We start from the raw sequence: 26,175 nt of genomic DNA, 5'->3' as shown, positions 1-26,175 counted from the left end.
TAATACACAATATTAAATTAATATGCTATGAGAGTAGGAATCATAGAAACCGGTTTTAAAATTTGTAAGCAAAAGCAAAAACTAGATAGTCTTTAGATAAAGGCATATTGGTAGTTTGATTTATATTTTGTCCATCTGCCATTTCGTTACAGCCGTTTCGGAATCTATCGCTCTTCAGACGAACTATGCAGACAGACAAAATACGGAAACCAAATCACCAACATTTAAATGATTCTCGCGAATCAAACGTGCCTGTAGGCCGACAACGCCATGTATAAGAAGATAGTCGAAGTGCAAAATACACGACGACAAGAGATCGATGTAGATTTGCTTTACAGACTCTGAAACTAATCAGTTTACTAGAGTGGCTCATACAGAAATTAAAATTTCACAAAGAGCATATAAAACAAAAATCGTCTCTTATACTGCAAAACCCACTCTAGTAAACTGTTTAGTTTCAGAATCTGTAAAGCAAATCTAAATTGATCTCTTGTCGTCGTGTATTTTGCACTTCGCTTATCTTCTCAAAGAATATCTCTAAGAGGTATTCTTCGGTGAAAAAAAAGAGTACCTAACCAAATTTTAATGTAGGTATTAAAATATTGAAAGGCATGTACAATTGTCCATGCCGTTAATCTATCTGTAGTTGGTTTTGATCTGTGAAACAACAGACTAAAGGCAAATTGTTTGAAATGCGCTTTGATATAAATATTCAAAAATAAAAACGATTTTGTTCCACTTATACATAAGGACTCAGGTATGAAATAAAACACGCAAATAGATGTTTTTTTATTAAGTAATATTTTTTCTTTTTACCCTATCACTGTAATATTTCATTGCATTACGATATATTGGGTCTACATTGGATTCGCCCTTTCCACTCAAAACTTTATTTATCCCTTCAGCCCAATTAAAGGCAAGAAATGAAATAAATTTATCAATGAGTGCATTTAGTAATGTTTGCAAGTGTTCACAACTCTCAAACTTAAATTGCACTTGTTTTTTAATGAAAACTTGTATCATGGAAATTAAATTTTTTTTATAACAAAATGTAGGTAAAATTTCCTTTATAATTGTCTGAATTTGACTAAGGCCCGTTATAAACTTTTCAGAGCAGTACATTAATTTATCAGAAGACCCTTCGTACTCTTTTATACTTGTTATATCATGCCATATAGGCAGTTTTTCCTTTGCAATAAAATTATAACGGCAAATGGTACAATCTGACAAAGTATTCTTAAACTTTTTTATCAAAAAACCACACACATGTCCTAATGCAGCCTTATCCACGTAATTAGATTCATGGTAGGTGAAAACCAAAAACTCAAATTCGGTAACATTGAGGTTTTCTTCATCACATTCCTCTTCCACACCCTGTGTTACTAAATGTCTCACACCATTGATCAAAGACTCCGCTGTTGATCCATCCCTTTCACAATTGGAAGACAATGAATGCCGGTTAACCATATTGTTGACCAACAATGTTTTAAAATGGTTTTTAAAATTTTGCACGGTAGGGTTAACATTCCTCCCTCCGTGCTGTTGAACTTGCCCAAAGAAATTTTCCAGGGGGTCCTGATTAACATCTCTTGGTCTATAAAAGGAAATTTCGTGCTTTACTCTCAGATAGTGGCTTAGATGTTCCAGTCCATTAATTGTCACCTCCCAGTTATGTAGGGAAGGTGCCCTAACAAGTTGGTTTTTTTTATTTAAAAAATGCATCTTACTGAGATGCTGCTTGGCCGTATTCCAAAAATTGATATGCCCACTTCCTTCTTTGACAGCACATTTCAGTTTTTTCCCTGCACTTGGATACAATGTGTGTCCATTAACACTATCAAAAAGGGAATCAAAAAACTGTAGTACAGAAACAGTTCCGAGAGAATTTCTCTGTAGCACTAATTTGCCATCATTTGAAGATACACCTAAAAAATGATGTTTGTTTTATTTCCCATGTCACAATAAAAAGTAATGGTTTTCAATATGCAACAAAATTTATTTTGTAAAATAATTACATTAGCCAGGGTCTGCAAAATAGGAAGTTATGTTGGAAAATAACATTACCTTATAAATATCTACCACATTTTATAAGGTAATGTTATTTTTCCATAAAACTTCCTCGTGCGGACCTTTCTATTAGTTATAGAGTATATTTTCAATGCGCCATTTCCATCCCATTAAACAAATCCTATGGAACTATGTCTGCTTGAAAATGTCAGTTTAATGGTCTGCATCTAATAAAAAATTTAATTGTGACTGTTTAAAGTTACATTTTCAAGTTAAAGTAGTTCAATTGGATGTGTTGAATCAGATGGAAAAAGCCCATTGGCAACTAAACTTTATATTGATCCAAATAAATAAATTGTGTTAAAATTTTACTATTTAAGTGAAAGTATGTAACAATATGTGAAGTACTGAAAATTAAGTATTTTTAAATACTTTTAAAAGCAGCACAATCAGTAATAAATGTGAAGTTAGTACTTAGTTGTTCTTGTATACTGTGTAAAACTTACCTTTTCGTAAAAAGAGATTCATAATTGATGCCATCGTATGGCTGAAAACTTGAGCGGCATGAGAAACTTTCATCTTTTTCATGTATTTGGCATAAACGTGCCCCTTATGAATTTTGTTCAGTGCTCTAAATCTTCCGATATCATTATCTATTTCATAGGTCATTACAATGTCAGCCCAATCGCCTATTACAAGATTGTTATTTTTTTTCCAAAACAATTTTTTGGTCATAAGATTGTTCCTAATGCCTTTTAGTAAATGTGGAGGATCATATATGTGCACTATTGGGTGACCATTTATTTCATACAATTTTATTTTTTTTTTAATGTATTCTCTTGGGAGGCATTATATTTTACTAAATAATTTATGGCTCCTACATTTGTAGATCCTTGATGAGACACAGTGGCAACTACTGTAAGACCAGCTTTTTCACACTCTACTATAATTTGTGGCGTACAAAACCGAATCTATATAAAAAAATTACAAAATGTAACAAATATAAATCAGACGTACACCCGGAAAGAAAAGTACTATACGGTGACAGTCTGGGAATGTTCAGATGGATTGCACTGTGGATGATACAACGCATTATAACGAACTGAGACACCATAGGTTTCCATCATTTTCTTGAAAATACCCGAAGTATACTGGACACCATTATCACATAGTAACAGACGTGGAACTCCAAATACGAGAAAAACTTCTTCTTCTATTTTCTTAACGACATGCACGGCTTTTGAGGATCGCAACGGAAATACCAAAGAAAATTTACTAAACACATCCATTACCACTAAGATAAACTTATAGCCTTGAGTTGATCTTGGGAAAGGTCCCATAAGATCGGTTGCTACTATCTCCCATGGTTGAGTAGCTTTAGGTTGAGGAGTCATAAAGGCTTTGGGCTTACCTTGTTCCACCTTATGCATGGCACACAGTGAGCAACGTCCAACGTAACGAGACACATCACTCCGCAGTTTCGGCCAAAAATACTTCTCGTTAATACGCTTATAAGTTTTCAGGATCCCCATATGACCTGCTAAAGGACTATCATGACACAACTTCAGCACTTCCAATCGTTGACCCTTAGGAACGACTTCCTTCCAATTGTCCACTTCCTCGACCAAAAATCCATGACTGGGACGGATGTATTTATAAAGTTTGCCACCAGACATTCTCCACTGAGGATACTTCAAGGGATTAGACTCGATTTTTCTACAAAGTTTATCATACCAACTATCACCACTAGGAAGCGGTACAACCTCTTCAACCATATCAAGCACGGGAACTGACCGAGATAACAAATCGGGGACAAGATGTTCTTTTCCTTTCCGATGCACAATCTTAAAGTCATATTGTTGCAATCTTACCGACCATCGAGCTAATCTTCCAGTAGGATCCTTCAAATTTTGAAGCCATACGAGGGATGCGTGATCAGTCACGACCGTAAACGGAACACCCTCCAAATAAGGACGCAGTTTTTCGACTGCCCATAACACAGCTAAACATTCCTTTTTTATTAATTAAAAAGTTGTAGTTATTTTTTTATCCCATCTCTAAAAAGCTTTTCACATTTTTATCAGTTTTCATACATTCAAGTTCGGAGACAAGTTTTTTTTTGTATCGCTCCATTATCGCCAAAAGGCAGATAAACAAAGTGTTAAAATCAATATATTTATTTCCAAATAATTATTTTAGACACAGATGGTAATTAATGTTTTCTTGCTTCAGGGTTGGTTTGTTTGTTTTTTTCTGCTTCTTCTTCTTCGTATTTTTCCGTCTGGCTGTAATTTTCAACTTTTCAACATTGTCACACAAGTCTATGTACAGTGACAATCGTATGGGATTTTGGATTGAAGACACGCTGAACTGTAACTGGAATTCCACGCGGTGAAGTATATGAAAATTCGAGGTATGGATCGATAATTAATTTTCAACCGAAGATTTAAGCACCGTCTAATTTGTTTACGGAATACAATAGTTTTTTTTTTTAAAGATTATTTGCTGTTAGTTTTTATTTTCATATTTACAAATACTTTAACAGTTTTTTTGTAAAGATTATTTGCGGTTTATTTTATTAATTTAATATTTACACATACCTATTTTAATTTTGTAAACTGTGTCTAAGGGGGGGTTATATATTTGAGATTTATTTTTTTATATTATTTTCTGCGCACGCACTTGAGCTCACGTGGTGTCCTATTTGCGGTAATTATTTTTTTTGGTTGGTATTGAACCGCACACCCCTTAGCGTCCGGTACTTTTGATACGTCTTACCTTTCATTTTGTTCTGTTAAATAGAAATAACTTATGAATTTTTGTTAGGCAAGTAGAAGCCGCATTTTTATATTATTTTTTTATTAAGCCTATGGTAAAGTTAAATAATATTGTAATATGTATTTATTTTCAACTATCTTGGGAATCTATTTATTAAAATTGACTAAATTCTAATCTGACACTTTCATTTATTTTTTTTTATTTATTCAGGTTGTATACTGTTACTTAGTATTTTAGTAGTAAACCTATTGGTAAGTTGGTGGTTTATTGAATAGTAACGTAGGGAAGGCTGTGGGCCAATTTACCTGGCGCCCCTGATATAACTTCGGATTTTTTTGTTTTGTGGACCGCACGACCATCTCCACTGTTTTGTCTAGCCGCGAGCCATTCCCAGACTGTCACCGTATAGTACTTTTCTTTCCGGGTTTACGTCTGATTTATATTTGGTACATTTTGTAATTTTTTTATATAGATTCGGTTTTGTACGCCACATATTTTGGCGCCCAACGTGGGGCACTTAATTAATTAACCTTTTTTTGTCAACCCCTTGTGTAGATTCCTTTTAATTAGTTAACCTAACGTGTTTGGGCTTTAATTGACTAACTTTGATTTATTTACTTTACCACTGGTTTAGCACTTAGTAGTAGTCTTAGAACTTCGTGTTTAGTGGAAGTGTATGCCAAGAAGTGCTTACTAGTTTTTTTTTGTGTGACGTGAAGTTGGAAGAAGCCAAAAATGGAACTTAAAAGAAGATACTTTGAAGTGGTGTTGTGGAACTTAGAAGAATTATGGATATATTAGGACTTTGAAATATTTCTATTTCAGTTGGAGTTCAAATTTATTTTTTTGAGAAGTTGGACTTCGAAATTCTACATTGTGGTTTAACTTACTTATGTTAGGGAATGTAAAATCTTTTTTTGAGATTATGTTGTGACTTGTAATTTGTTCTGAAACAATGAAATTTTGAAAATCTTTTGTGAAATTTTATAGATTGAATAAAGCGACTATTACTTTTATTTTGCTTTTGGTTTGCTCCCATTAATAAAGTAAACTGTACCTGTGTGTTAATATTTTTACTTATATCTTGATTTTGTTTGAATATTTGCTCCTTTCGGTTGATACATTTTTTTTAAATTTTGAACTTTGGCAAGATGGTGCGAAAACTTGTACCCAACTACTTAAGGAAAGAGGAACTGGAATATGAACTCAAAATTCGTGGAGTGTCTACTGGCACTGTTGAGTCTATGAGGTCTAGTCTGTCTGATGCACTTAGTCGTGAGGCAGCAAATGAAAGCTTTAGATATCCTGAGCACCCATTCACCTTTTCACAGGATAAAACTGCAATCGAGACTAAACTTGCGGAGCTGAATACGGCTGTTGGAAAGTTTGCCGGAACTTCTACTTGTGCTGAGTCCTTGAGATTGCGGACACAGATTAACCATGTCTTGGGGAGAATTGATCTTATGGTATTGCCAACAGGTGATGATGCAGACGCAGCCCAGGTTGTTAAGTCAGACTTTCTTGCTGAGATTTTGAAGTTGTCACAGGATTTACATGATAAGCAGCATCCAATCGGATCTGGTTCGGTACCAGTAGCGCTCGATGTGATTTCGGTTTTAAATCAGTCTTTTCAGGCAGGGGTAGGACAAGTTCATGCTTCTTCTCCTGGAGCGATGTCACAAGCTGGTAATAATGTTCTTTCAGAGTCTGTCTCTAGTTTTTCTTCTGGGATGATACTTCCTCATAAATGGGGAATAGAAAAGTTTTCAGGTTCTGCTAGGGGTATGTCTATTTCTGCATTTTTTGAGATGGTGAATGAATTGAGTCTCGCTCGTCATGTACCAGATAGTATACTTTTGGAATCAGGTATAGATTTATTTTCGGATAAAGCCTATCAGTTTTATAAAGATGTTCGTCTACGTGTAGGGAGTTGGGCTGAATTAGTTGAAGAGTTTCGTAGGGAGTACCTGTCAGCTCACCATGGGGAAGCGCTTTTTGAAGAGCTTCGGAGGAGAACTCAGCATTCGTCTGAGACTATTGGAGTTTACTTGGCAATAATGAATAGTTACTTTAATCGCTTGCGTTGTCATGTTCCAGAGGAAGTTAAATTGTCTATAGTTATTAGGAATTTGCATCCGTTCTATCAAGATAGATTACGTGATCCTTTGCCAGCTACCTTGGAGGAACTTCGTGTTCTATGTCGCAGTATGGAGGAAAGACGTGATTGTATTAGGAACTATGTTGAACCGAATAGTAGGAAAATGAATAATTTGGAAAAGGACCTAGCTTATATCAGTGTGGATGCTGAAAGTTTTAGTAGTGTTAGTGAGGGTCCTATTGCTTCATCCGAATCGGAGTCGGCTAGAGGAAAGTTTAGGACTTTAATCTGTTATCGTTGTAATCAGTCAGGCCATAAGGCAGTAGGGTGTCTAATGAAGAAGGAGGCTGTTCACTGTTTTAAGTGTAAGAAAGAAGGGTTTACAGTCAGAACTTGTCCTTCGTGTAATTCGGGAAACGGAAGGAAGCGCACCTAACTGGTCGAAGAGGTGTTGCCGACGTTGACTCGACCAACCTACGTCCTATTTTAGACTTTATTTTACATCATTCCGAAGGAGATGAACGTCCATATTTGAAAGTTAAAGTCTTAGGAAAGGAAATTTTGGGATTATTGGATTCTGGTGCTTCAAAGACCATTGTAGGAAGAACTGGTTGGAAATTTTTACAAAACTTGGGTTTAGAGTTGGATACTTCGAAGAAGACCGTTTGTAGAGTGGCGAATGGTCAGATGTGTGAATCGTTGGGGGAATGTTTAGTACCTTTCATGGTTAGGGATGCTTGCGTGTCTTGCCAGTATTAGTTATTTTGGACGTACCGCACATTCTGATTTTAGGATCTGATTTTTGGCGTGTTATGGGTATCGTTCCAGATTTGAGGCATAACGAATGGTATTTTTCGGACGCTCCAGCAATGGTAGGTTCAGTGGATCATCTCCGAGGTCAAACTATTTTGACCGATGCAGAGAAGTCGCAATTGGATGAAGTTATTAATAGAAGTCGTGAACTAATGGGCACTTCTCTTGGTTGTACTGATGTCACTGAGCATGTGATTGTTTGTAAATCTGCACCCATAAAACAACGTTACTATCCTGTATCCCCAGTAATCCAAAGCCATATTGATAAAGAGCTAGAAGATATGTTGGCGAAAGGAGTAGTGGAGCGATCGAATAGTGCTTGGTCGTCCCCGATTCTCTTGGTGAAGAAAAAGGTTCCAGAAGGTGAAGAACCAAAATGGAGGTTCTGCGTAGACTATCGAAAGCTTAATGCCGTAACAGAGAGGGATGGCTACCCATTACCGTACATCTCTAATATTTTAAATAAATATCTTTCCACCATAGACATTAAGTCGGCGTATTGGCAGGTACCTGTTGCTAAGGTTTCCAGGCCTTATACTGCTTTTACGGTTCCTGGTCGAGGTCTTTTTCAGTTTTGCAGAATGCCTTTTGGATTACATAATGCCCCGGCTATATGGCAGAGGTTGATAGATCGTGTCCTCGGTCCGGAGTTGGAACCCTATGTTTTTACTTACTTGGATGACGTGGTCATCGTGACGAAGTCTATTGAAGAACATGTAAGGATCTTAGAGGAAGTCTTTAGACGCTTGAGAGAAGCTAAGTTAACCGTTAGCTGGGATAAATGTCAATTTTGTAGACCGGAACTAAAGTATTTAGGTCATGTGGTTGATAGGAATGGACTACATGTTGATGGTGATAAGGTCAAGGCTATGCTACGTATCCCAACACCCACATCCGTCAAGGAAGTTCGTAGCATCATTGGCACATTTTCCTGGTATCGAAGATTTATTCCTTCCTTTGCGACACTATCATCATCATTTTGGCTTTACAACCCTGTGTGGGTCCTAGCCTCCCCAAGAATTTTTCTCCAGTCGTCCCTATCCATCGCCTTCCTCCGCCAAGCACGTATTTCCATATTTCTCATGTCTTCATCGATGTTATCTAGGAATCTTGTTCTGGGTCTTCCTCTTCTTCTTTGACCAATAGGTCTATCAAGGAGCGTTTTTCTAGCTGGGTCGGTTTGCTCCATCCGCATAACATGGCCTACCCACCTTAGACGTCCTATCTTTATGTGTTTTACGATATCTGGTTCCTGGTATATCCTATAGAGTTCGAAGTTGTATCGTCTTCTCCAGACACCATTTTCATTTACCGCTCCATAGATGCGCCTTAGTATTTTTCTTTCGAAACATCCTAACATGTTTTCATTACTTTTTGTTAAAGTCCAGGTTTCTGAACCATATGTTAGGACTGGGCGTATTATTGTTTTGTAGAGTTTTACTTTTGTATTTCTTGATATAACTGTAGATTTAAAAAGGAGATTAAGCCCAAAATAGCATCTATTAGCCGTGCAAATTCTGCGGTTTATCTCTGCGGTAGTGTCATTTTCAGTATTGACGAGCGTTCCCAGGTATACAAATTCGTTAACTGCTTCGATGACGTCATTTTCTATAACAAGTGGCCGTAGTGTTTGTGGTTGCGTACCTATTTTCATGTATTTTGTTTTGTTGGTGTTTATTATTAAACCCATTTTTGTAGCCGCTTCCTTTAATGCTACGTACGCCTCTCGTGCTGCGTTTTCCGTTCTCCCAACAATATTGATATCATCTCCTTTGCGACACTACTAGCTCCAATTACAGCGATATTGAAGAAAGGAAGAAAATTCAATTGGACCCCGAGTTGTGAAGAATCTTTTCAGAAAATAAAAGAATGTCTAGTTTCTGCTCCGATACTTAATTGTCCTGACTACAATTTGCCTTTTGTTGTCCAATGTGATGCCTCAGGATATGGAGTGGGCGCCGTGTTATTGCAGCCAGGCCCGGATGATGATTGTGTTGTGGACTTCGCTCGGAGTTTAGGTAGTGCGTCGCTAGCGCGAGGGAAAATTTTCTTCGTCTAGTTTTTCCTCGTAAATTTTCCTCTGGGAAAGGGAGGTGTTGTTACGTTCCAAATTTAAAGTAGAAAGTCCCACCTCTATTTTATCAAAATTTAAATAATTCAGGACGTGTAAGAGCGGTTGCCTATAATATATTATAAGCAAGGTGGCGAAAATAAAATTAGTAATTTTCAAATAGGGGTAATGTCTGGCAAATTGTGCTGAAGTTAAGGGAACACGTCCTCTTTTTTGTGAAGAAACTAATTTAGATCGTTCTTTCTAGAGTTATCTTGGAAGAATTGGGATCATAAAATTGAAATTTTTGAATCTCGGTATTATTCGGTGACCTCCGTGTGTCAAGTTGTCAAGTGTTCGGAAAGACGACGGAAAGAAAGAACGATCTAAATTAGTTTCTTCACAAAAAAGAGGACGTGTTCCCTTAACTTCAGCACAATTTGCCAGACATTACCCCTATTTGAAAATTACTAATTTTATTTTCGCCACCTTGCTTATAATATATTATAGGCAACCGCTCTTACACGTCCTTTGCCTAACTAAATCAATTGTAGTAGTGGTTCCTTGTGAGAATGTGTAGGCAACTGGCTGTTTCCATTTTTTTGTAATACCTATAACAAATGATGCAACTATAATAATAATAATAATAAAAGATTTATTCATCCTTTAAGATCTGACATATAAGACACCCATAATCCCTATTAACCCATAAAAAATGTATTTGTAGTATTTAATAGATATAACTTAAAATATATTGAATTTGTATGCAAAGTTACAATTCTTGATATCATAACATATGAATATGTCTGACTGTGTATATAACAATCAAAATTTGAACAGTTTATAATAATAATAAACTCTCTTTATTTTACAAACATATACCCACCTTTTATCATAAAAACTTGGGCATGATCAGCAAATTTGTTATTTCTTTCATCACCACAATCTACAAATCCATCAAATTCTCTATTTTTGGCATTTAGGTCCAAGTGTGGTTGTAAAGCCATTTCATCGAACATTAAAATACATACTTTATCTCGTTTACTCAATTTGGCTACATTCTGTTTTAAGTTTCTAAAAATAGTTTCATTAATTCCTGCATCAATTGGAATACGATTGAGCATATGATTCAAAGTGTTTTTGGATGGAGTTGCAAATAATTTCCCAAATAACTTGTAGCTCTTGGGACTTTGTCTCTGCAAAATCAATCCAAGAACTTTCTCTTCCAAATTGTACCGTCGCCCTTTTGGTTTAAATTTTGAGGCTTTTATTTGCAACTTTAAAAAATTTGCTACATGGGGATCCAGGTCTTTGGTCATGTTATTAATAGTCTCTTCCATAGTGAAACCTTTTTTACTTTGATTTCTTCTTTTATACATAGAAAAACTGTTACTAATTTTTTTCGCTCTATTGTATAAGGCTGCTTCCCTAACTGTGAGATTTTTTGTTTTGTTTACTCCCAACTCTTTGAGAAAAGTAAATGAAACTGAAACAAAATGTTTTTATTACTAATATAAATAAGTACAACATAGGTTTCTTGTTTCGATAATTTTTTAGATAATTTAGAAAAAACTGACCACTACGGATTTGAACCTGGTAATCCTTAGGTTCAAATCCCACCTGTGGTCGGTTTTTTCTGAATTATATTTGTCCAAAAAGCCACGCAAATATTCTCTAAAATATGAATAAGTCTTTACAGATTATTGTAAATTTTGTACTTTGTTTCACACTTACAGCATCACCAGAAATCATTTTAAAATTTTAAAGACAAAATGCCTAACCCAAATATTGACTTATTACAAATATACTTCAATGTCAACTACCAAAAAATAAAAATTGTACCTCTTCTTCAATATGCTCACCATACACACTTGTGCAGCAAATTTTTGTTTTTTTCTTCAATGTTTAATATAAACCAAAAGATAAAATTAAAAAACTGTTAGTAGGTACTTAATATTATTCTGTGTTATACTTTTAGTAGGTACTTAATATTATTCTGTGTTATGACATACTTTTGCAGGATATATATCATTATTCCATTCCATAATAGTTTATTAATAAAACACATTTAAGTATATTGATGAAAATGTGTTGTAATTTAACTAAATAAAGACCATAGATTTCAATAAACAATATTTAGAAAATAAAACCTCTCACAATCACACATTTCTAGTTACCAGTGTTACCAAGATGGTCACTACCAATTAGTTTCTGTAACTATTAACATCTAAATATTACTTACATTTTTTTTCCTTGTGATCCCTTGTAAGCAAGTGCTTGGTGTTTCGTAAGTCACTGCAGATGATGTTGACGGTAAATGAATCTCTGCACTTTGGCAAACTGTAGTTGGAATCGAATATGTATGGTCTTTGGCTGATGTTGAAGGAAAGTTAACATCTTTACTTTGACCAGAAGTAGTAAGTATTTCAACAGATGATGATGATATTATAGGACAACATTTTGTGGGTATTGCAAACACTGTAAGTGTTCTATTAGGCCCTTTGTGATGGTCTGCAAAATGTACATCACAGATTCTTTCCGATCTATAAATCAATTGTTTGTCTTTCGTCATCAAAGTCGAGTTACCAGTGGTCTCTAACCACATTTTAAAACGATCAGGAAATTTGTTAGGCAACGGAAACCTGTGCCGTGGTGAATTCCTATCTTCGCATCCCATTATGGCACATTTTTTGTTCCATGGTCCCATGTTTTCCTAAAACATTTAAAGCTATAACTTAATGTGGGATACAATTACTCAAGTAAATATTTTTAAACGAGTTTTTATATTTCGGAACTATCAAGTTTTACCTATGATTGTTGCAAAGTTTTGGACTAGGACACAAAACTGTATTAGAACAAAACAACCCAGATGGCTCAGCAGTTTTAAGTCAGGGTAGGACACTTAAATATATCCAAGAACCCAAACCGAACTAGGGTAATTTAATATTTGATTATATATTATTAGAATCATATTACATACCTGGATATTAAACAGCTGTAGTAAATGAAATTTCCTAATGTAACAATAACTTCTAACTTAACTTAAAAAAAAACAAATATCCTTATACCACGCCTTAACTAAACAATTAATATTCTAATCCCAAATATGATATTTCAATATTCTAATTATAAATACGATATTCCTTGATCTAACACCACTTTTAACTAAAACAAATATCTTTCTACCCAAGCCTATACTAAACAATCATTAGTCATCAACATCAATTAAATTAATATTCGACATTCGAGTCGACAGACGACAGTTATTTTAGCACAAAACATTAATAATGTTTTGTGATCTACAGAATCTATCGAAAATAGCGCTTGGTGGTGTGTTCTGTAAGTAATTCAATGGCTGCGTTCACCAGATGCAAACATGTTCACAACTGTTTGCGCTTTAATTCTTAAACTTGTTGACAACGAGCTGAACGGTTTGTTGTAGAGGTTGAGATTTGACATTTTGCTTGGTTGAACCTAACCTAAACCTAAAATAAATATTCTGTTTTTGAAATTATTTTTTTAATAAAAAAAAAGAAAATGGATGATAACATAGCTAGGATTGTTGATATAGCTGTAGATTTAGCGGAACCTTTACTGGATTTAGCTGAGTTATTTCCTGCTGAACGACCGGAAATAACTAGAAATGAAAATTATTATGAGGTAACAATTCCCAACTACAATGATATTCAGTTTCAAGAGCATTTCCGCATGTCAAGAGAAACGTTTGAGGTAGTATAGAATTTACAGGTACCTAATACTATTTTATAATACGTTCCGATTTTAGGTTTTGTTACAAAGAGTACAACAGTTTGTTGAAGTTACTCGAATACCTCTTAGAAAAAAATTATTATTTACCTTATGGACGATTAGTAAACAAAACAGTTTTCTGGAAGCAGGTGATCGATTTGGTTTTGCAAAAAGCTCAGGACATGGCATTTTTATTGAAATGATTAGAGTCCTTGGTCAAATGTGCCAGACATATATTAATTGGCCAAATTTAGAAGCACAAATGCACATAGCTAATGTATGATGAAGTGATTTATAAATTATTGTTAAAATATTCATCCTTTTTTTGTACAGGTGTTTCAGCGTCGCTCTCATGGCATTCCAGGTATAGTAGGAGCAATTGATGGATGTCACATACAAATAAAACAGCCAGAAGGAAATGCCTTTGACTATTACAATAGAAAAGCTACACATTCAGTTATCTTGCAAGGTAAATATTTTAGGTATATATAGTGAATTGCACCATATAATAAACATTTATTATCCACTTGTTAAAAAAAATATTCAGTTGTCAAAATTCAAATTTTCCAAACAGTATATAGTGGGGAACAAATGGATAATTAAAGTTTCTCAAATGGTACAGACTTTCTGAAACTCATTAATTAATTATTTATGTAATTACACATGTTTTAGGTACATGTAACGATAAAGGAGTTTTTATAGATATTTGCATAGGCATGCCAGGAAGAATGCATGATGCCCGTGTATTTAGGTTAAGTCCATTGTTCAATAGGTTACAAGAATTGGTACCTAATAATTACCATTTAATTGGGGATTCTGCCTATCCACTTTTACATCAGTTGATGAAACCATATCAAGATAATGGCCACCTTAGTAGAGAACAAATTCATTACAATACAAGATTGTCTAGTGTAAGGTCCATTATTGAAAGAACATTTGGACTTCTAAAAGGAAAGTTCCGAAGATTAAAATATTTAGATGTTGCCACTCCTGAAATGGCCAGTGAAATAATATTGGCTGCATGTGTACTACACAATTTTATTGTGCTGCAAGAGAACCCCCAAGATAATTACCTTTTAGGAGAAGTTGAAGAAGAACAAGAAGAAAACAATTTAGTTGAACACAATGAGCCAATACTTCAAGGGGCAGAAATAAAACGTAGAGAACTGGTGAACCTGTGCAACAGATAATAAAACAAGAGTCCTTTTATAAACTATTTATTATATATATTTTTATATTTAAAAGATTAAAATATCATTCTATACTTCCTTATTGTTTTAATATTTCATTCCTCTCCTTTTGGATTCTGTTATTCTCTGTAAGTTCTTCCACCAATTTTTCTAATGCAACAACTCTTCTTCTTTCTAATCCTAAATATTCTTTTCTAAATCTATAAAGGCCTCTCACTTCCTGAAACTTTCTCAATTTAATTGCTTGTTTGGGAGTAGCAAATGCCTTTAACTATTACAATAGAAAAGGTACACATTCGATCATCTTATAAGGTAAATATTTTAGGTATATATAGTGAAATGCACCATAGAATAAACTTTTATTATCCACTTGTTAGCAAATTCTATTCTTGCATGGTGTACTGCAAAAAACTTTCAGTTGTCAAAATTCAAATTTTCCAAACAGTATATAGTTAAATTCAGAAATTTATTAATTATTTATGGAATTACATGTAACAAAGGAGTTTTTATAGATATTTGTATAGGCATGCCAGGAAGAATGAATGAAGCCCACATATTTAGGTTAAGTCCATTTAATTGGGGATTCTGCCTATCCACTTTTACATCAGTTGATGAAACCATATTAAGATAATGGCTATCTTAGTAGAGAACAAATTCATTACAATACAAGATTGTGTAGTGTAAGGTCCATTATTGAAAGAACATTTGGACTTCTAAAAGGAAAATTCGGAAGAATAAAATATTTAGATGTTACCACTCCTGAAATGGCCAGTGAAATAATATTGGCTGCATGTGTACTTTCCTTCAATCTCTGCTACAGGATGGTTAAATGCTATGTATGGTCCATACTGTTATACGCCATGGAAACATGGACATTATGAGTACCTTCCATTAATAAGTTGGAGGCCTTCAAAATGTGGACATTGCGAAGAATGTTCCGCATACCATAGACAGATAGGGTGAGAAACGAGGAAGTCTTAAGAAAGGCAAATACTGAGAGAGAACCACTCCAATTTGATAAAGGTACGAAAAATTGGATACCTCAGCCATATTCTGAGAGGAAAAATTCCTGAACTAATCGTCTAGGGAAAGATTGAAGGCAAGAGAGGAGTAGGTCGCAAACAAATGTCGTGGCTACGGAACATAAAGAACTGGACAGGCATAAATAACACTGGCGATCTTTTGCATGCCGCAAAAGACAGACGTCTGGCCTTAAGATAATTCGCCAACGCACTATGGGTGCACGGCACTAAGAAGAAGAAGCATGTGTACTACACAATTTTATTGTGAGGGATGAGAACCCCCATTACCATTTAGGAGAAGTGAAGATCAAGAAGAAAACAATTTAGTTGAAGACAATAAGTCAATACTTTAAGGAGCAGAAATGAAACGTAGAGAACTGGTGAACCTGTGCAACAGATAATAAAACAAGAGTGTTGGTTTTATAAAATTTATTATATGTATTTTTATATTTAAAACATGAAAATATCATTATATACTTCCTTGTTTTTTTAATATTTCATTCCTCTCCTTTTGGATTCTGTTGTTCTCTGCAAGCTCTTCCACCAATTTTTCCAATGCAGCAACTCTTCTATTTTCTAGAGCTAAATATTCTTTCCTAAATCTATAGAGGCCTCTCCCTTCCTGGAGCTTTCTCAATTTAATAGCTTGTTTGGGAGTGCTTGATACGGGTGTTGTACTTGTGCTAGGGCAATCAAAATGGGGTGCAACTTTTACCTTTTTTTTTATATGTGTTTCAGTTGCAGAGCTAGGACTGTCTAATAGGTGGGGAGCAACTGTTAATGGCTCTATATGTACTATATCTGAACTGCAAGAAGTACTAGGAAAAGTAGTGCTTGAAGTACTAGGAAAATCTAAACGATTAAGTGACGAGTAGATTTTCCCGTGATTTATAGTTTTATCATCTGCAAATATTTCTTCAAACATATTAAAATATTCCCAGATGATGCGTCCTCTACCAGTGCTGGACTTTTTATTGTTATCCTTGATCGTCTTATAGTGGTGTTTTAAATTTCTCATTTTTCTGTCAAGGTCTTCCTCACATACCATGTAATTCATCTTATGAAAAACTTCTTTGATTTTGCCCCATGTAATTTTCTTTTTCATTTTTGGATTACGAAATTCAGAAATATATTTACCATATTCCGTAATCAACAATTTTGTGTTTTCTGAATTCCACGAAAACGCTTTGACTGTTAAAGGAACATTTTGTTTCTCTTCAAGCGGCTTAATTTCTACTACATTAGCACATTCTTGAATGTAATTTAGAAAGAACTCCGTATCTACAACAAAAATATTTTTAAGGTTATAATATAACACGATATTAGAATTATTATTAGCTGTTAATTAATTGAACTCACCATCCAATCTTTTATGAATATCTTCGGTAGCTGTTATTTTATAAACAAAACCATTATAAATATATTCTACAATTTGTAAAATTTCCATTCCCGCCATATTTTTCCTAATACTCAACAAGTTTAGAAAGTTCAGCGTAAATATTTTATGCTTGCAAAAATGGCGATCGCTTTCCAAACACGTTTGACGTTAGCAACACTCAGCAAGTCGTTCAGAAGAATAAAGCGGAAACTGATTGCCAACGTTTGCATCTGGTGAACGCGACCATGATTACATTTTACGGATTGAAGTTGAACCCCCCAGGCCCCTGCAGTGGGACTCTGTGCCATGTAGTATTCTACATATTCGCGATTGAAACTGAATGTAGAGGGCAGGTCGATTGCAGTGTCATGGCCGATATAAATGGTATAAACAACTAATGTTTACCATTGCTTTTGCATGTTTAATTTGGTTAAGACGAGTTATTTTTATCATTTAAAAATGGAAATTAGCCTAATGATATCTTTGAGTATTGTGGTGAAGCAAAGAGACCATTGGTTGAAGGGGAAGCAGTTTTCAAGTGATGAATTCTTAAATTTTAACTTAAATATTTGGAACTGGCTTGTGTATTGATGAATCCAGAATCCTATTTTGTGTATATCTGGGAACCCAGAGTATAATGTTTTGTGTAATGTTTGTCTTACTACCTAATATATGCATTATTTTATATTATGCCTTATGTTTTTGATATATTAATTTTTATTTTATACTATTTTTTGACATGTAAGTACTTTATTGTATATTAACATAAATAAATAACTTGTTGAGTTTATTGTAAGATAGTTCATTTGATTACATGAAATCAACCTTAACTTGGAGAGTCACCTGTCAAAAAAGATCATAGCACATGATTTGTCTTTAAAAGATTCTATAATAAATTATGAGGAAAAAACCTCACGATACTATCCCAACATGGTAAGTATTTGTATTTCTGTTATTCAAGAAAATAAATTATGTATTCTCAGTATGTTATTGACTTAATGATAGTGGTATTTTCTTTTTATTGATTTCCTCTTTTGCCTAAAGTTTTTCAGTTTAGGAAAGAGAAATAGAGAAATATCTTTTGTCCATCTTGAATTACATTGAGGAACAGAACAATATCGATTTGATTTAAAATACTTTAACGTAGTCACAGTATATTGCTTTATAAAGAATATTCTTTGGCAATATACTGTGACAGTCATAATGCTGAAATTTACTAAAAAAATTTAATAATTCTATTCAAATCAACAGCTATCTGGTTTGTTTATACCACTTTTAGTAGTTTAAATTTATTCCGCCAGAGGTCAGATACTTTGTTTTCAATCGCGAATAGAGAAGATTCTACAACGTCGGCACTCCGTACATCCGCATTGTCGCATGAATGCAGTCTTTTTTGAGACTACACTATAATATACAGCCTAGGTTTGGCGTGATTGGTTGGTGGGTGGGTCCCAATTTAAAAATTGGCGGGTTTCATGTTTTTTAAAATGACAATTGAGGTATTGTGACACAGTATAGGCAATCCCGTTTAAGATTGCAGCGCCATTGCGTATTTAACTCGAACCTTTCAAATAGACATTAATACATAACCTTACATTTCCGAATTTCCCTTGGCTTGAAATAGTGTTTGTTTTTATTCAGTTATGGCAAAAAAATCTAATTATTATTGTTGTGTGCCTCAATGTGATTCTTGGATAAAGCGTGATAGTAATTTATCGTTTCATTCTTTCCCTAAAAAGGATAAACAAGACAGAGTTTTATTCAATGGCACTTTAGTTAACAAACGAAACTTATGGAAACACCTTCTAAAAATGGGAAAAGAGCCTAGTCCATATATGAAAGTGTGCAGTTTACACTTTAAAAATGAAGATTACTTTAAGGGTATGTTTATGTATTATATAAAGTAGCTATTATTAACAGGTAAATATTTATATTTTAGGAGAAAACTTATCTAAACTTAGAAGATTGAAAAGATGTGCTATACCCAGTTGTAAGTTGCCAAAAGTCAACATATTGTCAAAAGAACTCCCCACTAACTCTACCCGAGCTGAACGTTCTAAAAACCGCACAAAACAAAAAGTGAACCCAGAATGTGATCCTGAACCACCACGTATTCCAGATGTTGATGTTCCCAATAAAACAAATGAACCATCAGAAGAAGACATTTTATGTGTTGATGCACTATTGCAATTAAGTGGTGGAACAGTAAAGTCTTTTAAAGACTTTCAAGTTCAAGTCAACACTCCAAAAGTGGTTACGTTATCAGATATAATAACGTCAGATACCATGCTATGCAGTTTTACAGGATTGCAGAATTTCCAATTACTGGATGGTATAGTGTCATCAGTTAATTTAGTGTATAAAGACATTAGAAGTCATAGACTAGGTGTAAGACAGCGAATAATACTAACATTCGTAAAATTGAAGTTGGATTTAAGTTACGCAGTGTTAGCACCATTGTTTGGTGTTACTCAAGGTTTGTGTAAAACTTATATTACACAAATGATATGTATCCTAGCAGAAGTGCTTCAATGTACTATATATATGCCTTCAAGTGCAGAATTACAAAAGAATGTGCCCATTTGTTTCACTAATTTTGAAGATACAGAAATGGTTCTGGATTGCACAGAAATAAAAGTGTATAAACCAAAGTGCTTGTGCTGCAGAATACGTTTCTATTCCCAGTATAAAGGAAGTGAAACCATAAAATTCATGACAGGGGTATCTCCTTCAGGAGTAATCACTTTTGTAAGTAGACCATATGGTGGTCGTGCATCAGACAAAATAATCTTTGAAGAAAGTGGTGTAATTGAACAAATTAAGCCAGGCTCTGCAATTATGGTGGATAAAGGATTTTTAATTGATGAATTGTGTTCATTTCATAACGTAAAACTCTACAGGCCTCCATTTTTAGAAAAACGAAAACAACTAAGTCGTGAAGAAGCAATTCAAAACTCAGACATTGCAGCGGCTAGAGTTCATATTGAACGAACAAATCAGCGCATAAAAGTATTTAAAATTTTGAGTAATAAACTTCATACTAATTTTATACCATACATACAAAATATCTTTATTATTATATGTGCTGTGACTAACTTGTCTTCGCCTATATTGGCAGATAATAAATTTTTACAATAATAAATATGTTTCTTTATTTTGACATGCATATGGAATGTAACATATATTTAAAATACTTAGTTTTAACATTAAAAAGTAATTTCTTGGCAAAATCATCATTGTAAGGTACATTTAAAATTACCATACTGGCATCATATGGACAATAAATTAAAAAATAACATTCTTTTATATTTAACATTGCCATCCCACACTGAATTTGTCCATAATACATATGACGTTCCTTTAATTCGTATATGTTATTTTCATTCTTTTTTAGGTAATTTAATGTTTTTAGAACATCAAACACTGATTTTGTAGCACCTACAAAAAAGAATAATGATGAAATGGTTGCAAGTGTGAGTCCATAAATGTTAGGTTAAGTAAAGAAAAGAGGCTTTCGGGACTTAGAGTTTATGTCCCGTCCTCAGGCCAGAAAGAGGTTTTGATCGTTTGCTGTTAAAAAACAAAGATATAAGTTACAAGTAGGTTTGCAACTAACGTGTGTGAATGCATTCAAAGTTATTATCTCCTCACGACAGGGCCATGTTCACTCAGGTACCAGGTTGGGACTTTTTTTGTAATACCATATTATGTACTAGTTGAACTTTTTAAGTACTTATGTTCTGTGTTACAGCTGTTTTTGTCTGTTTTCTTCTTAAATCCAATAAAATAAGTTATTTAAATTATTTAAAACGATGGACATTGCAAACAATGATTTATACGAATACACTTTTAAAAAAAGTGTTTCATTTCAAATATTAAAAAAGAACAAAACACCAATAAACTCCATTATTGGATTTAAGAAGAAAATGACAACCAATTTACAACCGTGAGGAGAAGACATGATAGACGTTTGTTTATGCAGTGCAAGTGACTTTGAGGATTGCCGTCAAATCTGTTTGCTTCTACATATGGTATCATTTAGCCACATAATAGTTTGATACAATTGTTCAATTTTTAAAAAACACAACTAAAAACAAGTCCCTACCTGATACCTGAGTGAATGTGGTCCTGTCTTGAGGAGATGACGACTTTGCATGCATTCACACATGTTAGCTGGAAGCCTACTTGTAACTGATATCTTATAACTTTGTTTTTTAACAAGAAACCTCTTATTCTGGCCTGAGGATGGGACATAAATTATAAGTCCTGAAACCAGTAGCTAATATTTAACATCAATAAAGGATAAAAGATTGTGAGTATTGGCCTTTTTCTTTGCCTAACCATTGCAAAAAAGAATAGTTAAATAACTTGTTATGAATATGTGATTATAATTTACCTTCCATTGGACATTTTATTTCAACCAATGCTACGGGATTTCCGTTATTAAAAATAACACCATCTGGAGAATATGCCAACCAATTGTTATTATGAGAAACAATTAGACCAAATGTGGACACTGTTTGTCCAGTTGCTTTGACAAAGCATTCACATGCTGCAGCTTCATACTTCAACCCATGCTTAACAAATTTGTTTGTAAAATGTTTTGGATTGAAATACTTTTCAGCTTTAGTGATCCAATCGAAACCAGCGTAGGTATATATGCCATATATTCTAGAGCCAGTAATTCGATACTTACGCTGTTTGTGCCATTCTCTTTGAGATATTTTTGTTGTAGTGGCAACATGTTCTGTATCATTCATAAAATGAGATTGCACAAAATCTTTACAACAATCCTTAATCTCAACGGTTAAACCTTCTAATTCCATCATAATAACAGATTGGCTGGCATTATTAAGTAATATGTTGAGATGTTGATTGTTATTTGGGTAAACTGTTTCTACACTGGTAGTTGGTGATTCTCTTCTGCCTACCCTACAATATACAAATACGATTAATGATAACAATGATGATAAATTGCTAAGAAATTACCGATTCAAATGTAATGCAGATTTTGGAGCATGCAATAAAAGATTTTCTAAAATATTTGGTTTCTTTTCACTGGAGATTGTGGTTATTTGTTTGGCCCATTTATCCTTATAACAAGGCATTTCCGGTATGGAAACAGCTTTATATTGATCTTTGCTGGTTGCTTTCCTTAGAGACCAAGCACATTGTAAGTCTGTTTGGGATAGCTCTTCCAAAGTTTCCAAAGGTATTCTAAAAATAATAAACCAGGAATATATACATTGATTTGACAATATATTTGTACAAAAAATTATTACCTGGTACAATGTAATAACACAGCTGAAATATGTTTACAATACCCACTGTTTCCACCTTTACAAGAGCATTCCATCTTATGCACACTTGCTATGTTATTGACAATATTTAATTGTCCTTTGATCACATGCGGCGATGATTGCAAGGCACTGGTTTGTAAACAAAGAGCATAAATTACAATGCGGTCTTGCTTTTCTGTATGTAATCTACCACACATAATTATGTGACCTGCTCGAACAACTTGCTCGCCTTCATAGACTCTTCTAGAATTTTCATTCCCTCCTAGATATTTAAAATATTCAACTACAGAAAACATTATTTCATTTTCATCCATTATACTAGAATAGCGTAAAAACCAATGTAAAAACCGAAATAAACTTTGGTAACAAAACAAAACGAATGCGATTTTGATATAGACAAATCTAAGGTTATGTATTAATGTCTATTTGAATAGTTATGCACAACGCCACCAGATAGAGTTTTGGTTAGGAGAAATCGTCTATATCGCTAAAAAATTTATTAGCAGAGTAGCAATCTACTGTGGTATTGGTAGAAAGCGGATGATATTCACATTTTAGGATTAAGCTGGCTATTATAGTTTTATTAGAAATGTAATTATTTTTTCTTTTGAGATTATGTAGGTAAAATTAATTTCTGACTTGTGTTTTTTTATTTTGATATGCTAGTGATGCTTTTTTATTAGATATATAGATATTGTTTTAATTTTTTTTGATTAGGTAATTTTTTTATTAAGATTTAGAGGTTCTTCTTATTATTTTTATTTCTAGAACATTCATTAACATTATTATTCTCGTTAGCTTTCTCTATGTGGGATCGGCTTCTCTAATTATTTTCCTGTAAACTTTTCTGTTCTCTTCCAGGGACTAAGTACCTCTCCGCTTTTTCTCTGAGATTATGGTTTTTCAAAAACATGCAATTTCTGTTCATCCCCTTTTTTACTGCCCTACATTCAGTACCATACATCATAGCTGGTCTAAAAGCAGTCCTATACAATTACCTTTTAGTTTTCTTCGTACCTTTTTTATCACACATCATTCAATTTGCATCTTTCCTTTATCTTTAATTGAAGTATGATAAATAAAACGGTAATACCGATCCTAAAAGCCGAAAATTATCATCTTTTTTGAGTTCTTGTCTATTCAAGCCAACTACTCTATCTGGAATTGAAATATCATATTTAAAAGAATATTCTAAATATTTTGTTTGTATCCAACTTAATTTTAATCATTTTTCATTAAGGACTTGTCTCCGCTACTCTATACCAAGCAGGTTCAGTTGTTATCTAATCCAGCACAAATGAGAATAAATATGGGCGAAACCCGGATGAAGCCCTATTTTCACACAAAATTGGCCAGTTTCACCTACAATTGTATAGTTCTAACACTATAATAGTTATTCTAACTATATATAGTAGTTCTAACACTATTATAGTTGTTACTTGCTCATACTCCACTCACACATTCAGCTGGCACTCCTTTCCTACTAAATCTCTGCCACAGTAGGTTTCTGATAACTTCATCATGTGCTTTCTCAAGATTAATAATACTATTCGCAAGTCTATCTCTTTCACTCTAAATTGTTAAATTAGCTGTTTTATAATAAAAATTGCTGATGTAGACCTGCCTCCTTGCATAAATCCAAATTGACATTTATCCATTTTCATTTTTTTAGAACACTGAATTATATTAGATTTCACCACAAATGTAGGATAATAAAAAGATATATATTGTGAATCGAGTACTATGAAAAATTGTCATTGTTAACAAAATGAAGCAGAGGTTTACTGGAAATAACTATTGCAAACCAAATAAAACACTAAACAGTTATGTTTAAAATGTCTTTATTCTTTATTAAAAATCTGGGAAATCAAAGGAGGGGGGGCCGTTATTGATGCAATGGTGAAGGAAAACCCCTCTAAACCTCGCCTAGGGCCCAGTACATCCCGATTTAAAAATGCAATTCTAATATAAAAGCATACAAATATAACATCATTATAACATCATTACTTAACACAGCTTTAAAATTCAGGCCTAAACTAAGCATTTATACATATATTTTATGAAATTTTACTACATATATTACTAATTGTCGCTGGATTTGACCCTCGGGAATGAGGGAAGGTGGTCCAGTCGCACTATCCATAGCTATGTTGGACCGGAGCATATAGGGATCACAGTCCGTGGACATAAAGGTTATATATGAACCCTAGCTAGCGGGAAAAATACCTTTATTAAAATACAATAAAATGTTTATTACAAGTAAGAATCTGCAATAAACGTTGATTAGTATTATAACTAAGAATCTGCAAAGAAAGGGGTTAGATATCTTAATACTAAGAATCTGAAAATAAAGTGTTAATTAGTCTTAGAACTAAGAATCTGTAAAAGAAGGTCGTTAGTTATGACATCTAAGACTAATTAATGCAAAAGGCAATTTGCAATAGGTAAATAAGCCTATAAAGTGAGCTACAAGAATGGTTCAAATTTAATTTTTAATCAGTTTCTTTTTTTATTGGAAGGAAAATATTCCTGCTTTTCCATTTTTCGCTTCTTTGTAATATCCTTAGGGGTTTCCTGAAATTCTTTCTTCACTTTGCGCTTTGTTCCTTGAATGTCCCTCACAATTTTGTCATGTAATCTTGCAAAACTTTCATCATCTAAGTCTTCCATGGTTTTTACTAAATTTACCAAGTTTTCTATTTGAAGACTTCGTTTGGTTTTTTCCTGGATGACATTTGTCTGTTCTACCTTCCCTCTGACAAACTCATTAATTTCCTCTTGATGCCTTGATTTGATAATTGAAGTTTCTGCCAAACACCTTGCAGCATCATCTAAAACAGAGTTAGTTCCCTCGCGCTCCTCGTGCATTCTTACCAAGTGCACATGCTTACACAAGATATTCCTCACCACATATTCAGCACACTCACACTGATAGCGATGAATACAAATTTTACATACTCTACAATACAATGTCTTACATTCATTTTCACATACTTGCCTTATATTTACATTATATAATTTATTAGGATCTCTAAATGACTTTACCTGAAATTGACCATATACCTTCTCATTTTTCTTAACCTCCACTTTGTTTTTCATCGTTTCTGCCATTTTGTGTGCTTTTGCTATAACCCTATCTTGATAATTGTTCGCATTTGGTCTTTCGATGTCTATAATCCTCTTCCACATTTTAATGTCAACTAGATCATCTATTGTGTCCAATAACTTTTCAATTGTTACCCCAGCACTTCTCCTAAGGTGGTTGGTCTTCAATAGGTTGTTGAAAGATTCTATCGCCATGTTTGTATTGATTCCTGAATTTTTTCTGTAACAATGAGCCCACATTTTGATTCTCTCTTCATTCTGAAAGTAATTCCTACAAAAAAAAATAGACTTAAGGATGACTTAAAATGTATGATTTCATATACTTATTTACCGTGCCAGATAATTAAAAAAATCTATCTCATTTGCCTCTTGTAATTTGATTATATATCTATTGCATAACTCCATAAATCTATCTTCATCCGTTTCATTAATAATTCTTTTCATCTCAGTTTTCATCTGTTTCTTCAAAATTGGATCTTTTATTTTCTTCTTCCCTTGAATGTTCCAATTTTTCACAACGTGCCATGTACATAAAAGCCTCTTTGGTTGGTTGCCCATAATCTTCACCCATGCATTATAATATTTTTTATCGTCATCACTCATAAAATGTTCTGCATGAATTCCAGTTTGCATTCTATTCTTTCTATTCTTGAGAGCACCTAAAAGTTTTTAAAAATTATTTTTACT

General features: G+C 33.8%; 4 protein-coding genes across 5 annotated transcripts in view; 1 reads left to right on the top strand and 3 right to left on the bottom strand.

Moving 5' to 3' along the window:
- Positions 1-16,125: 16,125 nt before the first annotated feature.
- Positions 16,126-17,290, bottom strand: LOC140439696 (uncharacterized). Its single transcript, XM_072529785.1, has 2 exons — positions 17,065-17,290; positions 16,126-16,986 (listed from the first exon to the last, which is right to left on the bottom strand). The coding sequence occupies exons 1-2, from the start codon at positions 17,159-17,161 to the stop codon at positions 16,175-16,177; spliced, it is 909 nt and encodes a 302-aa protein (XP_072385886.1). The 5' UTR covers positions 17,162-17,290; the 3' UTR covers positions 16,126-16,174.
- Positions 17,291-18,684: 1,394 nt separating this feature from the next.
- On the top strand, positions 18,685-20,221 carry LOC140439678 (uncharacterized). The gene is made up of 2 exons (XM_072529753.1): positions 18,685-18,964; positions 19,023-20,221. Exons 1-2 carry the CDS (start codon positions 18,727-18,729, stop codon positions 20,219-20,221), a joined length of 1,437 nt encoding a protein of 478 aa, XP_072385854.1. The 5' UTR covers positions 18,685-18,726.
- On the bottom strand, positions 20,210-22,784 carry LOC140439685 (uncharacterized). 2 transcript variants are annotated; one of them, XM_072529767.1, is made up of 4 exons: positions 22,366-22,784; positions 22,073-22,300; positions 21,480-22,015; positions 20,210-20,521 (listed from the first exon to the last, which is right to left on the bottom strand). In XM_072529767.1, exons 1-4 carry the CDS (start codon positions 22,695-22,697, stop codon positions 20,235-20,237), a joined length of 1,383 nt encoding a protein of 460 aa, XP_072385868.1. In that variant the 5' UTR covers positions 22,698-22,784; the 3' UTR covers positions 20,210-20,234. The 2 variants fall into 2 exon arrangements, with proteins under 2 accessions (XP_072385868.1, XP_072385875.1); XM_072529774.1 differs by lacking the exon at positions 20,210-20,521 and adding an exon at positions 20,535-21,349.
- Positions 22,785-24,644: 1,860 nt separating this feature from the next.
- The window catches only part of LOC140451618 (uncharacterized), a 63,144-nt gene continuing 61,613 nt past the window's right edge, over positions 24,645-26,175 (bottom strand). Inside the window, exons 4-5 of the mRNA XM_072545466.1 lie at positions 25,820-26,147; positions 24,645-25,759 (exon numbers count right to left, since the gene is read on the bottom strand). Coding sequence (XP_072401567.1) covers positions 24,880-25,759; positions 25,820-26,147 — 1,208 coding nt within the window. The 3' untranslated portion in view covers positions 24,645-24,879. The remainder of the gene's footprint in view (positions 25,760-25,819; positions 26,148-26,175) is intronic.

This window comes from Diabrotica undecimpunctata, chromosome 1, assembly GCF_040954645.1.
Source record: "Diabrotica undecimpunctata isolate CICGRU chromosome 1, icDiaUnde3, whole genome shotgun sequence".
NCBI lineage: Eukaryota > Metazoa > Arthropoda > Insecta > Coleoptera > Chrysomelidae > Diabrotica > Diabrotica undecimpunctata.
The sequence above is the reverse complement of the archived record's forward strand: the minus strand, read 5'-3'. Positions and strand labels throughout refer to the sequence as shown.

Excerpts from the sequence above, each read along its gene's own strand:
- LOC140439696 (XM_072529785.1), bottom strand. The coding sequence starts at position 17,161 with ATGGCGGGAATGGAAATTTTACAAATTGTAGAATATATTTATAATGGT. Across the intron at positions 16,987-17,064 it reads TATTCATAAAAGATTGGATG|ATACGGAGTTCTTTCTAAAT; the intron begins GTGAGTTCAATT and ends TTTTTGTTGTAG.
- LOC140439678 (XM_072529753.1), top strand. The coding sequence starts at position 18,727 with ATGGCAAAAAAATCTAATTATTATTGTTGTGTGCCTCAATGTGATTCT. Across the intron at positions 18,965-19,022 it reads AAATGAAGATTACTTTAAGG|GAGAAAACTTATCTAAACTT; the intron begins GTATGTTTATGT and ends TTTATATTTTAG.
- LOC140439685 (XM_072529767.1), bottom strand. The coding sequence starts at position 22,697 with ATGGATGAAAATGAAATAATGTTTTCTGTAGTTGAATATTTTAAATAT. Across the intron at positions 22,301-22,365 it reads GTGTTATTACATTGTACCAG|AATACCTTTGGAAACTTTGG; the intron begins GTAATAATTTTT and ends TATTATTTTTAG. Across the intron at positions 22,016-22,072 it reads TCTGCATTACATTTGAATCG|GGTAGGCAGAAGAGAATCAC; the intron begins GTAATTTCTTAG and ends TGTATATTGTAG.